We start from the raw sequence: 16,021 nt of genomic DNA, 5'->3' as shown, positions 1-16,021 counted from the left end.
CCAGTTTTAGTAGAGATGGGGTTTCGCCATGTTGGCCAGGCTGGTCTTGAACTTCCGACCTCAGGTGATCCATCCACCTCGGCCTCCCAAAGTGCTGGAATTACAGGCATGAGCCGCTGCACCTGGTCTCCTCTTTTGATCTTTCTAACGTTTTATTTATTTCTAAATGACATTGCAGGGGCTCCACTGCACACAACTGGCACATACTTCCTAGAAATGGAGTCTTGGCTCAAAGAGTGTGGTCATGTTTAGGGCTCTTGAGATTTTTCCGTCAATTTCCCAATTTTCACCCCTACTAGCTGCATAAGAGGCCTGTGTCCTTGACTTCTCACCAACATGGGGCTCACACTTCCTTTTTATCTTTTCACCCCAGTGGGAAAAAGGAGTATCTCATTATTTTAATACGGACATCTTAACAATTAGCAGGATCTAATGCCCCATCCCATGTTTATGGGAAAGTCCACGGCAGGAACGGTGGTGGCATTGCGGGGGTTGGCCTGCCTCATCGCCCCGGAGACCGTGGGGGTTGCTGGGGCCCATGCTTTTCAGAACTTTTATCGCAGCAGGATTTGCCAGCCAAATAACATCTGCATGGAGCCCCGACATCCCTGGAGGCCACACAGAGGGTCTCAGGATGACCAGACAGGGTGGGTGCCCCAAGGAGGCCTGTGCCAGGGAGCAGAGCCTCAAAGCCACACAGCTGGTCAGACCTGTCATGATTCAGACTGAGAAATCCAAGTTAGGAGAGGGGATGGGCCTGGGTTCGACATCCCACAGAACCTCACAGCAGAAGCGGGGGCTGGCCTCAGGCCAGTCCTGAAGGGCGCCTTTGTTCCTGAGATGAGGTTACCCTTGATGTGAACTCGTGTCCCCGAGCTGCTGTCCCAAGGCCATTGTACTCAGTGTCCACCGTGCCCCACTGTCTAAGGGTGCCCTTTACTGTGGGGGCCAAACCCCATGCAGAGCAAGGCCCCTGCCCAGACAGCCTGGCACTGCTGGGACGGTCCCAAAGGACCCTTTGACGGGCTCTTGAGCAGAGACTCAAGGAACAGGCGACACCAGGGATGAGGCTGTCCTGTCTGACATCACCCCGCTGGGTTCGGCCTGAGAAAGGGAGGCCTGTGTGATCCACGGCCCTGTGACAATGGCCGCATGAGGTCATTCAACAGCCCGCAGGCACCTGCACGGCAGACGCTCTGACAGCAGCTCTCCCAGACCTGGCCAGGCCCAGCTGGCCTCTGGGAGCACTGGTGACAGAGAATCTTCAAAAGGGAGCTGTGGCTAAAGAGATGAAGTCTCAATAGCAGACCTGTCCTCGCCGGGGCCCCTTTGCCCCGTCCAATCCATCATCAAGTCTAGGAGCTGCACTCCAGCACACGGCCCCTGTCCCACCAGTGCTCGCTGGGACCAGGCCCTTGGGTCAGGCTCCTCTGAACCCCCTTCTCAATTAGGCCTCGAACTTTGCCCAGGTCTCCACCATCACCCTCCCAACCCATCCAGTCTCAGGCCTGCCTGGCCCAGTTTCAGCGAGAATCCTGCAAAATCAGTCTGGCAGGAATCCCCCAGCCTAGAAGCCTAATCTCCCTCCACTTCTGATTGAGTTCCTCATCCCGTCTTTGACAACTCAGTCCTTAGCCTGTCTTCGGCAACCATCTCGTGGGGTCAGTTCAGCAAGAAGCCCAGTACCTCGAGCGACTTTCCACCTGCTGCCCCAACCCTGCTCATTGGCTGCAACCCCCACCGTCTGCCATATTCAAAATCTCACCCCCTCTCTCGTCCATTGCGATGGTCCTGACTCCTGTTGGGAAGAGTCTTCCTTACCGGTTTTAATGAGTGCCACAATAATTTTCTTTAGCAGGGAGTGCTCAGGGAATGAATAAGCAATACATGGCGGGGTGGTCAGAGTGATAAGATGAAGCATAACTCTAGGTGCCTGTCTGCAAGGAGAGTGATGGGGCTCAGAACATGCCACCCCAAACAGGACTAGCAGGCCAGAATGTGTTGCCCCTGACATGCCCCTCTGGCATAAGGGTTATTTTGAGTTGATTACTGGAGGAAACAGCAGACTCAGAAAAGCATTGAAAACCAAGCAGAAGTGACCATTTTGTAAGGGGAACTGAGATCTCCAAAGGAAACCTCCAACTCTAACGATGTCTCCTCTCTGCACCAGGAAGATGAGGATGACCCGAAGTCCCTGGGTCTCTTCTCAGTGGAGAAGGCACACAGCACTCCTCCCCCTTGCCTAAGGTGCCCCCTGCCCCCCCGGCCCCCCCACTTGACATAACTGTGCCTCCCCACACCTTCCTTCTTTGTTGTAGGGGATGCCGTTGTCTCAGCCTGAGGTCAAAACTGCCTCTTTGATGGCCGGGGCATGGTGGATCATACCTGTAATCTCAGCACTTTGGGAGGCCGAGGCGGGCAGATTGCCTGAGGTCAGGAGTTTGAGACTAGCCTGACCAACATGGTGAAACCCCATCTGTACTAAAAATACAAAAAAAATTAGCCGGGTATGGTGGTGCATGCCTGTAGTCCCGACTACTTGGAAGGCTGAGGCAGGAGAATTGCTTGAACCCAGGAGGTGGAGGTTGCAGTGAGCCAAGATCTTGCCACTGCACTTCCAGCCTGGGCAACAGAGCAAGACTCTGTTTCAAAAAAAAAAAAAACCCCAAAAAAACCCCAAAAAAAACCCAAAGCTGCCTCTTGGAGATCTGCCCCTGCGTGTCCTCATTTCTCTGGGCCACCCTTTGCACGTACACAAGGTGCACATGTTAATAAGCTTCTGTTCATCCTTATCTTGTTAATCTGTCTTGTTACAGGGATCTGTCCCAACTAAGACCTATAAAAGGTAGAAAATTGTGTTTCTTCCCCTTATAAGAGTCATTGTCTCCCTCCTCCCCTGCCACTGGATACCTGCATTGTGAAGGTATAAAGGGTAGCCGAATGCCGCCATCAGAAGCTTAATTTAATTGTGAAAATGAGAAGCTATGAGCTAAAAAGGGTTAATCTGGGAGGAGGAGAGACGACCAGTCCTCAAGTCTCGCCCTTTCTTCAGGTCTGGCAGCCCACAGGACACCCCGCCTTTGTGATGACACTGATTTTTAATGGTGAGTGGGCCTGGGGCATTTCCCATGGGGCCTGTTAGAAGTCCGCTACATTTTCCTCCAAATCCTCCTTTCATCAATGCTCTGTGGGGCTGGCTCTTCCCTTGCTCCTGGAAGAAAGCCTCGGCTGCTGCCAGTGGCCCTCAGTACCTCATTACCAACCTCCTTTGTGGACAGAGGGGTTGCAGCAGGCTGGGGTGGCTGGGGCGGGAAACACCTAAAACTCCTAACTTGGACTCCCTGAGCTGGGGCCGCTTTCTAGAAGGGGCCTAAAGTGGCGACGGATGTGATCAGGCCGCATTTGTTTAAGCTTTGCTACTTGGAGCCAAATAGCCAGCACTTCTGGGTGCTGGTCTTTGGCTCGGCCCTTTTCCTTTCTTGCTGGTCTCGGGCTCGCTGAGATCATTGGACAGACAAGGCAGGCTGAGGAGGCTGGCCTGGCACGTGCCCCTGCCCTGCCCTGCCAGCTCCCCGCTGTGGCTGGGCTGCTCGTGACCTAGCGAGATGACACTGTCACCAACCTGTTCACACCTAGCATGTGTGTGGACCTCGAAGAGGGTAGTTCCTTGCTCTAGGGGACCAAACAACACATTTTAATTTGTACCTTGAAGATACATCTCTTCGCCTTCTGCAAACATCTGGCCGCACCTGACACATAGCGCGCAGGAAGGGTGGTAGTGCTTCTCTCCGGCCTGTAAGAAAAGCACAAAGCAGAATGTTTCTACTAAAGCCAGAAAGGTCGGCTGGGTCCCAGCGCCCGGCATGGATACAGCATGCCCTGCGCACAGGTACTCAGGGGATATTGGAAGGGCCAGCCCCCACCATCGGGACCCAAGACCCCCGAGCAGAGCCCAGACCCAGGGGGTGCCCCCGGGCTGTCCAAGGCGCCCTGTGGGGAGGCAGGGGGAGACCTGGCTGCACTTGCCCAGCCTGCAGGAGCCCAGCGTGCAGCTCCCTGCCGGGGTAGTCCAGGAGGGGTCAGCCTCCTTTACCAGGCGGCATCCAGAGAGAGGTCTTGGTATTTCCAGAGGGAGCGGGAGGGACAGGAGGAGGAAGAAAAGGGGAGAGGGAGGGGAGGGAAAGATAATATGATTTCCCCAGGTGCAAGAATTAGGGGAGTGGGGTGAAAAAGGATGAATACTTTCCTTTTCATATCTCTGTATTGCTCAGTATGTTCAATGAGCATTTTGTTTTTATCATTCTTGAAGTTTATTAAATTAGACTACAAATGCTAATACTGAAATAACCCAAACAAATCACATTGCCTGATTTGGCTTATTTTTGCCTGGAGCAAAAAAAAAAAAAAAAAAAAAAAAAAATCACCCTGAAATGCTCCCTTTACCCCCACGTTCCAGCACACACTTCCTACCCTGAGGGCATGGCGGGTGCAGCCTGTTGCTAAATGTGGATGCTAAATCCCCGTGGCTCATTCTTTCCTAAAACGGGAAGAAGTTTCCTAATCCCTACCTACATCTGAATTTGTAATAACCAGTTTCCTGAATCAGTAAGTAAAGGGCTGAAATGTCATTTTGAGCATCCCGTTTTCCCTGTCCTGTGCCTTCCCTAGGATGAAAACAGCCCCAAGATGGCCCCTGTGTATTGGGAGGAAAAGCCCAGAGCAGGCTTTTCTCCTACGCAGAGCCTGGTGTGGCCTCCTCTGCCAACCTCCGGGCCAGGTGATAAGGCTGTGAATCTTCCAGCAAAGGGGCTCTTCCCGCAGGTGAGGAGGTTGACTTCAGTCCTGCCCAGGACTGAAGGCACCAGGGCCCAGGCCTCAGCACCAGCTGTCCCCTCCACTGGAGCAGCCCTCCCACTCTCCCGCCCCTGCCACCCTGACTGCTATCTCATCCCACCTGCCACCTCCGCTCGGGACCTTTCCCTGAACCCTTCCCCAGTCTGGGCATTCACAGCCCCATTTCCACACTGTTCGGGGATTACTTGGGTGTATTCTTCCCCACTAGACGGCCAGTCTCTCAAGCGCAGGGCCTGGCACCTGGGCCACGGCAGGGAGCACCAGGTGCAGGGATCTCTCTGGATAGCAGGTCACACCACAGCATCTGGCCCCAGAATGTGGGTGAAACAATCATTTTGCTGATCACAATGATTCAAATGCCCAGTGGTCTGGGTAGCACTCTTTTTTTTTTTTTTTTTGAGACTGAGTCTCACTCTGTCGCCCTGGCTGGATGGAGTGCAGTGGCGTGATCTTGGATCACTGCAAGCTCTGCCTCCCAGGTTCACACCATTCTCCTGCCTCAGCTTCCGAGTAGCTGGGACTACAGGCCCCCACCACCACGCCTGGCTAATTTTTTTGTATTTTTAGTAGAGACGCGGTTTCACTGTGTTAGCCAGGATGGTCTCGATCTCCTGACCTCGTGATCCTCCCGCCTCAGCCTCCCAAAGTGTTGGGATTACAGGCATGAGCCACCACGCCCGGCCTGGTCTGAGTAGCACTCTTAAGTGTAAATCAGAGATTGAGACAGCTCTGTATCTTTAAAAATAAAAGTCACCAGGTATCAACGTCACAGTTGTCAACTGCTGGCTCACTGCATTCATAATGAGTATTCCTGAGTTTGTGGCCTGTGACCTGTCCTCACACCTGCTTAATCCAGGTGCCCCCACTTCACACTGACTTCCTCTAACAGCAAGAGTTCTGTGACAGCCACAGGGGACAGAAAGCAACCCTGCAGGGCAAACAAACCCTGCTGTCTACACAGCATGTCTACATGGCACGTCCACATGTGAATCAAGGGAGAACACTGCTGGGACAGTTTCTTTTTTTTGAGACAGACTCTTGCTCTGTTGCCCAGGCTGGAGTGCAGTGGTGCAATCTCAGCTCACTGCAACCTCTGCCTCCCGGGTTCAAGTGATTCTCCTGCCTCAGCCTCCCGAGTAGCTGGGACTGCAGGCACACGCCACCACGCCCAGCTAATTTTTGTATTTTTAGTAGAGATGGGGTTTCACCATTGTTGGCCAGGATGGTCTCAATCTCTTGACCTTGTGATCTGCCCCCCTTGGCCTCCCAAAGTGCTGAGATTATAGGCGTAAGCCACCGTGTCCAGCCTTCTGGGACAGTTTCTAAGACGATGGGCTTGAGCCCTCCACAGCAGCAGTGGCTATGGTCTCCACAGCTCGTGCCAAGAAGCTTGTTACACACATTAACTTGTCAAGTCCTTGCAGCAGTGCTATGGGTATATTATTACTCTCACTGACCATAACAGGCCCAGAGAGGTGGAAGAGCTTGAACAAGGTCACACAGCAGCAGGTGGTAGAGCTGCGGTTACAGTCCAGGAGCCTGGCCCCCAAGTGCAGAGCTTAAGCCCATGCCCAGGCCTGGCAGGCACTCAATCCCCAGGCTGGCTGTCCGCAAGTCCTGCTACAGATCTCAGGTCTGGGGTGTGCACCCCCTGCTCACATGCTCACTGCTACGGCTTGAATGTTTGTCCCTGTTAGATACAGTTAGGTTCCCTCTTCAAACAGCTTATCCAGTTTCCCCATTCTCTGTACTATAATTCCAAATACCCCCCTTGCCTTTGCTGTGCCCCAACTTGTCTGAATAAGCCTAGGCATGCCTGAACTTGCTACAGCCCCAGTCCACATTCCTTTCGTTACTAGGGAATAAGTTACCTTCCTAGTCGCTCCGTAAATGACCCCCTTTCTCTCTCTTCTCACCTCCCTTACATGCCTACCTTATCTAAGAAAGTTTAAATGTTTAGCCCATTGGGACTAGTTTAGACTGTGCAGTCCGATCCTAGCCAATAGAGGAAAGACACAGAAGCAGAAGCTGCATTAGAGATAATAAAAACCCTGATTTCCTTTGTTCTGTGTGTTCTCACCATTGCTCCACAAGCGAGACACGCTCTTCTGCAGAAATAAATTTGCCTTGCTGAGAAACCCTTTGTCCTTTGTCCAGTGCTCATTCTTCTTTGTGGCACCGAGCATTTGTTTTCAACATCCCCTTCAAAACTCATGTTGAAATCTAATCACCAGTGTGGCAGTATTGAGAGGGGGGCCCTTAAGAGGGGAGCAGACCGTGAAGGCCCTGCCATCAGGATGGACTGATCCATTCATGGATTAACAGGCCATCATGGGAGCAGGACGGGTGGCTCTGAAGACAGGAGGAAAGCTCTGAGCCAGCCAGCATGCTCGGCCCCTCACCATGGGACTCTGCAGAAAGTTCCCAACAGCCACAGGACGTGCCCCCTTCATGCTGGACTTCGCAACCTCCATCACTTTAGGAAATCCATCCTTTTCTTTATAAATTCCCCAGGAGTTTCAGGTATTCTGTTACATGTCACAAGAGTGAACTAACACACACCGCACCCTCGTGTCCTGAACGAACAACACGGAGGATGCTGGTGAACTGATCCAAGCCAAGAAGTCGGACACAAGAGAACAGTCCCCAGGTTTAGGATGTTCAAAACCAGGCAAAGCGATCTACATGGCTAGGGTGCCCTTGGGGACTCACGGGGGAGTCTGGAGCACCAGACCTGTTCTCTTTCTTGACTCGGCACTGGTTCCATGGGTGTGTCCAGTTTGTAAAAATGTACCAAGATGCACAGGTATAATTAATGCACCCCTCTGTGTGTATTACATGCCAACAAAGCAAAGACCTAAACGCAAGAGCTAAAACTGAAAAACGATTAGAAGAAAACATGCTGTTAAGAGGACAGGTGCAGTGGCTCACACCTGTAATCCAAGTGCTCTCAGAGGTCGAGGCAAGAGGATCACTTGAGGCCAGGAGTTCAAGACCAGCCTGGGCAACACAGTGAGACACGGTCTCTACAAAAAAAATTGAAAAATTAGCCAAGCATGGTGGCTTGCATCTGTAGTCCCAGCTACTCAGGAGGCTGAGGTGGGAGGATACTTTGAGCTCAGGAGCTCTAAGTTACAGTGAGCTCTGATCATGCCACTGCACTCCAGCCTGGATGACAGAGTGAAACCCAGACTCTTACAGAAATGTTTTAAAAAGGTGGGCAAAGGACCTGAATAGACACTTCTTCAATGAAAATATACAAATGGCCAACTGGTACATGAAAAGATGCTCAATATCCTTGTCATTAAGAAATTGCAAATCAAAACCATAGGAGACACCACTTCATACCCATGAGGGTAGCTACAATAACAACAACACAGAAAGGAAAAGAAAAGGTGTTGGTGAGGATGTCAAGAGACAGGAGCCCTCGTGCGCTGCTGATGGAAACACAAAACGGTGCAGCTACTGTGGAAGACAGTGTGTTGGTTTTTCAAGAAGTTAAACACAGAATTACCAGGAGCCAGGAAATTCACTCTTTGGCATTTAAAGAAAATGAAGAGAAAAGAACAGGAGAAATGAAAACTTGGCTGGGCACAGTGGCTCAAGCCTGTAATCCCAGCACTTTGGAAGGCTAAGATGGGCAGATCACCTGAGGGCAGGAGTGTGAGACCAGCCTGACCAACATGGCGAAACGCCATCTCTACTAAAAATACAAAAATTAGCCAGGCTTGGTGGTGGGTGCCTGTAATCCCAGCTACTCAGGAGGCTGAGACAGGAGAATTGCTTGAACTTGGGAGGCGGAGGTTGCAGTGAGCTGAGATCGCGCCACTGTACTCCAGCCTAAGCAACAGTGCAAGACTCCAGAAAGAAGGAAAGAAAGGAAGGAAAGAAGGGAATGGAAGGGAAGGAAAGGGAAGGGAGGGGAGGGGAGGGCAGGGGAGGGGAGGGAGAAATGAGGGAGGGAGGGAGGGGGCCGGGCGCGGTGGCTCATGCCCGTAATCCCAGCACTTTGGGAGGCCGAGGCGGGCAGATCATGAGGTCAGGAGATGGAGACCATCCTGGCTAACACGGTGAAACCCTGTCTCTACTAAAAAAAATTACAAAAAATTAGCTGGGCATGGTGGCAGGTGTCTGTAGTCCCAGCTAATCGGGAGGCTGAGGCAGGAGAATGGCGTGAACCCAGGAGGCAGAGCTTGCAGCGAGCCGAGATAGCGCCAGTGCACTCCAGCCTGGGCAACAGAGAGAGACTATGTCTCAAAAAAAAAAAAAAGAAAAAAGAAAGGAGGGAGGGAGAGAGGGAAGGAAGGAAGGAAGGAAGGAAGGAAGGAAGGAAGGAAGGAAGGAAGGAAGGGAGGGGTGGTTCCACACAAAAACCTGTACATGATGTTCACAGCAGCATTCTATATAACAGCCAAAGGATAGAAACAGCCCCGGTGTCCATCATGGATGAAGAAATAGTGGCGTATCTATGCCAGGGAGTATTATTCAGCCATGGACAGGAATGAAAGCACTGATCCTGCTACAACATGGATGAACTCTGAAAACGTGTGCAGTGAAAGATGCCAGATGCAAAGCCACGGGGTAGAGGATTCCTTCACTATGGAAAATCCGGAGCAGGCAAATCCATGGAGACAGAAAGCAGGTGAGTGGCTGCCAGAGGCTGGGGGAGGAGGGAATGGGGAGTAACTGCCTAGTGGGGGTGAGGTTTCCTCTTGGGGTGATGAAAAAGTTTTGGAACTAGAGAGAACTGGAAGTTGCATGATATTGTGAATGCACCAAATGCCACCGAACACTTTAAATGGTTAACTGTACGTTACGTGAATGTCACCTCAACTTTTTAAAGAAGAGTTGATCCCCAAATGGCCAACTTTTGAATGACCAACCACATACCAAGCATTGTGTCAGGTGCTCTGCCTGCCTCAAGTTCATCCTCACAGCAGCCCCTTGGGGTGAACACTCTTGTCTATCCTTGTTTTCCAGAGGAGGAGGTCGAGGCTCAGGGAGGCGAGGGGGCCTACCCAAGGCCATGTCATTGAGAGAATGAGGAGCCAGGATCCAAAGAAGGCGGGCTGGATGCTACCTCCTGGGAAGACTCCATGGGCCATGGGGACAATCGGGGACATTTGTGGCTGAGCCCCTGCAGGTCCAGGGCCTCAGAGCGTGGAATTAACTGCATCCTCAGCTCACCGGCTCCCTGTCAACAGCCCTCCTCCCACACCCAACGCACAGACACAGGAAAAGGAAGGGTCGCAGAGCTCCTAGTGAGCTGGGGGCAGAGACGGAAGCCTTCCACGCTGTACGGCCTGGCCCATGGCACAGAGGAGCAGCCTTGGGTCTGAGAAGCCACACAGCAGAGTTAGAGCCAAGTCTGAGCCAGTGCCAGCTCTGCACCCTTTTCAGTGATGGCACAGCCGCGTGGCCAGGGGCAGCCAGCACCCTCACTCACAGTTCGGGCCACTCATAAAGTATGAGAGTCAACAGCCAAACCCTTACATTTTAAGGACGCTCCATGTTCTGGAACAATCCACCCGTGGTGGAGGGGCAGGGCTGGAGTGCCTGTGTCTTCAGGCCCTGGGGAACACCACGGGGCCGTCCAGTGGACAGAGCAAATGCGCCTGCCAGTGCTCAGGCCTGTCCCAGGCTCGTGGCCAAAGCCATGGAGGTGACAGATTCCAGCCTGAGATTCTCTCTTCCTGGCTGTGTGACTCAGGCCCTGTGTCACGTGCTGGGGTTCAGCGTCCCCGTGTATAAGATGGAGAGGACTGTCCTTCCCTCTCAGGCTGGGGTAGTATAACCGGGCTCTGTGATTCCAGAGGACATTTAGCTGGAAGGTACCAGCACGGCACAGGTCACCCCCTCCCTACCCCATACTTCCTGCCGAGAACCAATGGGTCACAGGCGGCCATCGATGGGCTGATGGAGTCAAAAATTAGAAGTGTCCTCATTCCCTGTGTCACCTCCTGTTGTCATTCCCATTCTCTCATAGTGACTGGGGCGTCCCAGTCATCAGCACAGTGGCCACATCCTCCCAACTGCCACCCGAGGAGTGCCTGAAACCTCGGCCGCTGGTTGTTCCACTGGGCGCACGGCTCCCCAGGCAGGCGGAAGTCCCACCCTCGCCCGCGTGGGGCTCATGATGGCTCGGATTTCAAAATATATGAGCAACTGAAAGACTTTGCAGTGAGTGGTTTTAGGAAGACATCTTGTGCCTTCTGAGGGGTGGCTGTCATCTTTAATAAGGCAGAACGAGGTGCCAGGGAAGCAAACCCACAGCCTGTGGTGGCTCAGGGCGACCACAGGTCCTCAGCCAGTGCTGGGTCAGAGGGCAGCGGTTTAAGGGACATCCCCACTGTGACGTGCAGAATAGGGCCAGCAGGACAGAGGTGTGGCAAAGCTGTCCCGCCTCCAGAAACCCCTCCTGTCCTGGCAGAGGAGAGCTAGCGGTCCCTCGTCTCTGGGCTTCTGGAGAATGGATCAGCCCTCTCTGCCATGAGCCCCTCACACCTGAGGCAGGAGGCCCCTTTCCTCCCTGAATCCAACCACGGAATCCGGGTGCAAAGGCCTCCTCTGCCCACTGGAGAGCGGCCACACTTCCCCTCGCTCCTTCCCCGCTCCGGGCTCCCGCTCAGCCGAGGGCCAGGGCTGGGCCTGCGGGCTGTGCCTCCCTGCAGCAGGCAGCTCCCAGCAGCTGCTCCTCACCGTCATCGGCCCAGTTCAGAGCTCTAGTTTCCTTTCTGAACTTCCAGAACTGAGTCCAGGTCTTAAAAGACCTAATCACCGTGATGCACAAACAAAATGAAATTTACAAAGAAACAAATGAAAGCTGTGAGCAGGGGATCCCCCTGGGGGTGTTCGGCAGCCAGGACAGAATCCCCAGAATCCCCAGGGGCCACTGCATCCCAGAAAGAAGGGCCCCACTCTGAGCAGTGCCCAGCAAGGCCCCTTGAGATCTGGGCCCTCCCCAGACCTTCCACACCCTCTGGAACACAGCTCCTCTTGGCCCCAGGCCTGTCTAGCACACTCACTCCTGGCCCCACTCCCTCTTCCTCTCTACCCAGCTCCCGTTAGGGCCTGAGCCTCAGGAGCGCTTGGCCCAGTGGCCTCATTCTCTGCTGTACCCCGGCGTCCCCTCCAGCAGTGGCACTGGCAGAGGAGCTGTCCAGTGGGGACGTTCTGAACAAGGCAACACGGTGCCCAGGAGGCCAGCCTGAGCAGCCCTAGAGGACCAGAGAACTCGACAAAGTTTGGGAAAGGCTATGGCAGAATCCCGCCTGTGGATGTTCACACGCACTGCAGCATGTCCAGGCTCGGAGGGTCCCACCGCAAAGACAGTGATGAGCACATTGCCCGGGGACCAGGGGACGCAAGGGAGGACACGACAGGCCAGCGTGGAAGTGTAGGACCAGGGGCTCTGATGCGCTGCCGGCATGAGGCAAGGCAGGAACGCAGAGATGCGGCGAAGGGTGTGTGCGCATGTGCGTGTCTGTGTGTCTCTGCGTTTTGCCTGGTGTCTGTGTGGATGTCTTTCCGTGTGTCTGTGTATGCATCGTGTGTGCTGTCTTGGTTGTCTGTGTGCATTTCTGTGTGTCTCTGTGTGTGTTTGTGTGTTGTCTGTGTTGCTATGTGCAGTCTCTGTGTCCATGGGTCCTTGTGTTGTCTGTGTACATGTCGGTGTGTCCATGCATGTTGTCTGTGTCTCTCCGTGTGCTTGTGTGTCTCTAAGTGTTGTCTGTGTGTACGTGTCTGTGGGTGCCGTGTGTGTTTTCTGTGTGTCTGTGTTGTCGATGTCTGTGTCCCTGTGTTTATGTTGGTTGTGTGTGTCATGTGTTTCTTTCTGTGTGTTTATTTCCATGTGTGTTGTTTGTGTGCCTAAGTGTGTTGTCTGCACGTCTCGTATGTGTATGTGATCTGTGTGTCCTTTTGTGTGTTTGTGTGTGTCTATGTGCTTTGTGTATGTATCTGTGTATCTGAGTGTGTCTGTGTTTGTGTGTCTGCATGTGTCTATGTATGTCTATAATCTGTGTCTGTGTGTGTACGTCTGTATGTGTACGTGTGTGGCCTGTGTGTCTGTGAGTCTGTGCTGTGTCTGTCTTGTGTGTGTGACCGTGTGTGTCTGTGTTTTTTCCTGTGTCTCTGTGTCCACGTGTGTTGTCTGTGGGTTGTGCATGTGTGTGTATATCTCGTGTGTCTGTGGATGTGTGTATCTGCACATGTGCAAAATCTGAAGGGATGACTTCTAGATGCCAGCAGTAGTTAGCTGTGAGGGTGGCACTATGAATGTTTTGGCTTATTTTATGATACACAGGTACTCCTTCTGAGTGAGAGAAGTTGGGGACTTGAGAAGTCGCTATCACCTCTACCCATCAGAAATGCTGTATTTATTTGGAAACACGGTTTGTTTTCTCCCAATGACGAAAGTCATCCGTGCTTCCTGCCCCAAGACAGACAGGAGGAAGCAAAGAACAAACGTCCCGCAATTGCAAGAATGATGTTCAACTGGTCCCTGACCCAGGGCAGAGAGAGCCTGGGCACCCCCTTTCCTGCCAGCCTCCCCCGTGGCAGGGATCTGTCACCTGCGTCTCCGTGAACCCAGCATCTAGCCCAGGGTGGAACACACAGTGAGGCCAGGAAGGGTCTAGAAGGGAGTGGTTGAGTGGGGAAGGAAAGAGAGGAGGGGCAGAGGGAGGGAAGGAGGAGGGGAGGAGTAAAGGGAGGAGGAATTGATTTGCAGAACCAGGGGGACGCTGGGCTTCTTGTTACCGGGGAGACGGCCCCTGCACAGACTGCACGAGGCACACCGGGCCCAGACCTCAGCCCTGACAGGGTTAACAGAGGGTGGGGCTGGGAAGAGGCACCCCCACTCCCGCCCACCTCTTCAGGAGGTGTTGACAGGGCGAGGGAGGGATGGGGTTCCTGGAAGGTGGGGCTCTGAACACATGGCCAGTGGCTTCTCCTCATCCACACCTCCTCCCTTTATGCAGCCCTGGTCTAGAGGCTGGTCACACCGCTGTCCCCGTGGATTCGCCAGCTGAGTCCCAGCTCCCTCTGTGGGGGCGGTGCCATCCGTCCCCAGCAGCTGGCTCTGCCGCAGTTGCTGCCAGGCGCCACCCACCTCTGCTGCCACAGCCCAGTGCCTCCCCCATCCCTAGCCAGCCATCCCGGCCCAGGAGTGGGACACAGATATCAGCCCCTCCCATGCCCCCACAGGACCCCAGCAAGGAGCTGGCTCATCAGGACAGACACCCAGAGATGGGTGGGATGCAGGACAACACGCATGAGGGTGCTGCACGTTTAGGAGAAACTGAGGGAGAGACGGGGAAGGAAAACCCCACTGTCCCACCAAATGCACATTTCGCGGGCAGGCGGGCACTGCGGGCGCCAGCACTTAGGATGGCACCATGCCCACCACACGCAGACACAGCACAGGCGAGGGCTCGGCTGGCAGTGGGAGCCTGGGATGCTCTGTGCTTGGGTCCTGCAGAGGGAAGCCAGGGGCACTGCCAAGCGCCTTATGGGGCAAAACGGGGGTGGGGGAACAGGTGGCTCCGAGGTCTCACACCTGACTGCTCTGTCCCCAAAAACCCACCCACCCGCAGCCCCGCCTGGCCCCTGTGAGCCCCCATCAGCCCCTTGGAGTTGCGGGCCAGGTTTCCTACCTGCACAGCTTCTGGGCACCAGAGCCCAGTCTGACGGCCCTGCTTGAGTGCCGTGCTCCCTGGAACGTGTGCCTGCGAGGGTGGACACCCTCACCTTCAGCCAACAGTCTGTCACCTGCTCCTGCTGCGCCCCGGGAGTCCACTGTCACCCGGCGGGGCGCCGGCACACTGGGCCGAGCATCAGGCAGTGCCACCGCGGCGGCGGCAGCTCCCCTTCTGCGGAGCCAGGCTTGTCCCCGCCCGCGGTTCCCACCTTGCACCCGGGGAGGATGCTCAGAGCTGTGCAGAGCCCGCCGACTCAGCCACGCCGCCACAGACTCGCCTCCCCGGCAGAGGCGAAAACAAAAGCATTAATCTTCCCCGGGAGGCCCTTTCTCCTCCACAGCAGAGGAGGAGGAAAAAACCCAGACCTGTTTTGCTCCTGTTCCTCGAATTAGGATGGTTCCTTCCCGATGAACCAGGGTGCACCCCAAATTCTGTATTTGGCATTAAATACCAGGGATGCTTACATTGCAGACATGGGACGCTTGCCTCCCAATCCATCAAGGGGAGGGGGGCTGCCTGATGAAATCCACTTTGCTCGCCCAGTGCGGAGCGTGCCTGAGGCAGAGCAGCCCCAGTTTGGGTGGGGTCTGCCCCCGACCCCAGGCCAGGGCCTCTCTAGTGTGGGGGCTGCTGCCCATGGGTGTCAGAAACGCGGGGCAGGTGAGGCTCCTGCACCAGCAGCAGCAACAGCCGCAGCTGACTGCACCCAAGATGCACCCCACTTTAGGCCACCGGATGTTCCAACGTGGCTACGGTATTAAGCCAAAAATGCAAACCTGCATCTGTGCACCAGGAGAAGACAAAGGGTTGGGGGAAACCTGCGCAGCCCAGGCTCCAGTCTGGCTCTGCCACCGGCTCTCAGTGGCTGATGGCCGGGCACGTGGGTGGATCCAGCTGGACGCCCAGGTGAGTGGTGGGAGGCAGTGTGTATGTGGGGGAGGGAGAGTGCCTGCACGTGGTGTTGGCCTGGCTAAGCATCAGAGCCACCAGCGCATAAGAGGAGCAGGGTCAGGGACAGCACCTGAGTGGGGAACGCAGGCCCTGCACGGCCCCTGGGGAAGTAGGGAGGGGTCGGTAAGAGGAGGCTTAAAGGCCTTAGGGTTTCCTGCACACAAAGCCCCCGGATCTGCAGAAGAGCAGGGAGAGTGCAGGTGGAGGAGCACAGAGAGGGTCTCTGAGAGGCAGTGGGGCCACTGCGAAGGAAGAGGAGAGGCTGAGTCTCTGCAGCGGGGACTTCCATACTAGGCTGCTGTTTTTAACGGGAGAGACGAACGCTCTCTAAAACGCCACTGGAGGGGAAGCCCTGGCAGGTAAGGTGGGGAAGATGGGAGGAGACAGGATCAAGCACGGCAGAGGGGGCGATGGCCAGAGGGGCTGGACCCAGGCACAGGCATGGTAGGGGTGGGGGTGGTGTGCGGGAAGCAGCAGGGCAAGGGAGAGAGTCAGGATAGAAATGGGGTCTCATA

The 16,021-nt window shown here is 54.6% G+C and overlaps 1 protein-coding gene across 11 annotated transcripts in view; it reads right to left on the bottom strand.

Annotated features, from left to right (window-relative positions):
* ABLIM2 (actin binding LIM protein family member 2) overlaps window positions 1-16,021 on the bottom strand; it is a 202,508-nt gene that overhangs the window by 100,642 nt on the left and 85,845 nt on the right. For all 11 annotated transcript variants that reach the window (XR_010133322.1, XR_010133320.1, XR_010133313.1 and 8 more), the window contains exon 7: window positions 3,706-3,793. Coding sequence is in view for 1 of the 11 variants with exons in the window: in XM_031010278.3 (XP_030866138.2) it covers window positions 3,706-3,793 (88 nt within the window). In the remaining 10 variants the exon portion in view is untranslated. The remainder of the gene's footprint in view (window positions 1-3,705; window positions 3,794-16,021) is intronic.

Source organism: Gorilla gorilla, chromosome 3 (assembly GCF_029281585.2).
Source record: "Gorilla gorilla gorilla isolate KB3781 chromosome 3, NHGRI_mGorGor1-v2.1_pri, whole genome shotgun sequence".
In the NCBI taxonomy this organism is placed as follows: domain Eukaryota; kingdom Metazoa; phylum Chordata; class Mammalia; order Primates; family Hominidae; genus Gorilla; species Gorilla gorilla.
Note: the sequence above shows the minus strand (reverse complement) of the source record. Positions and strands in the feature narration are given on the sequence as shown.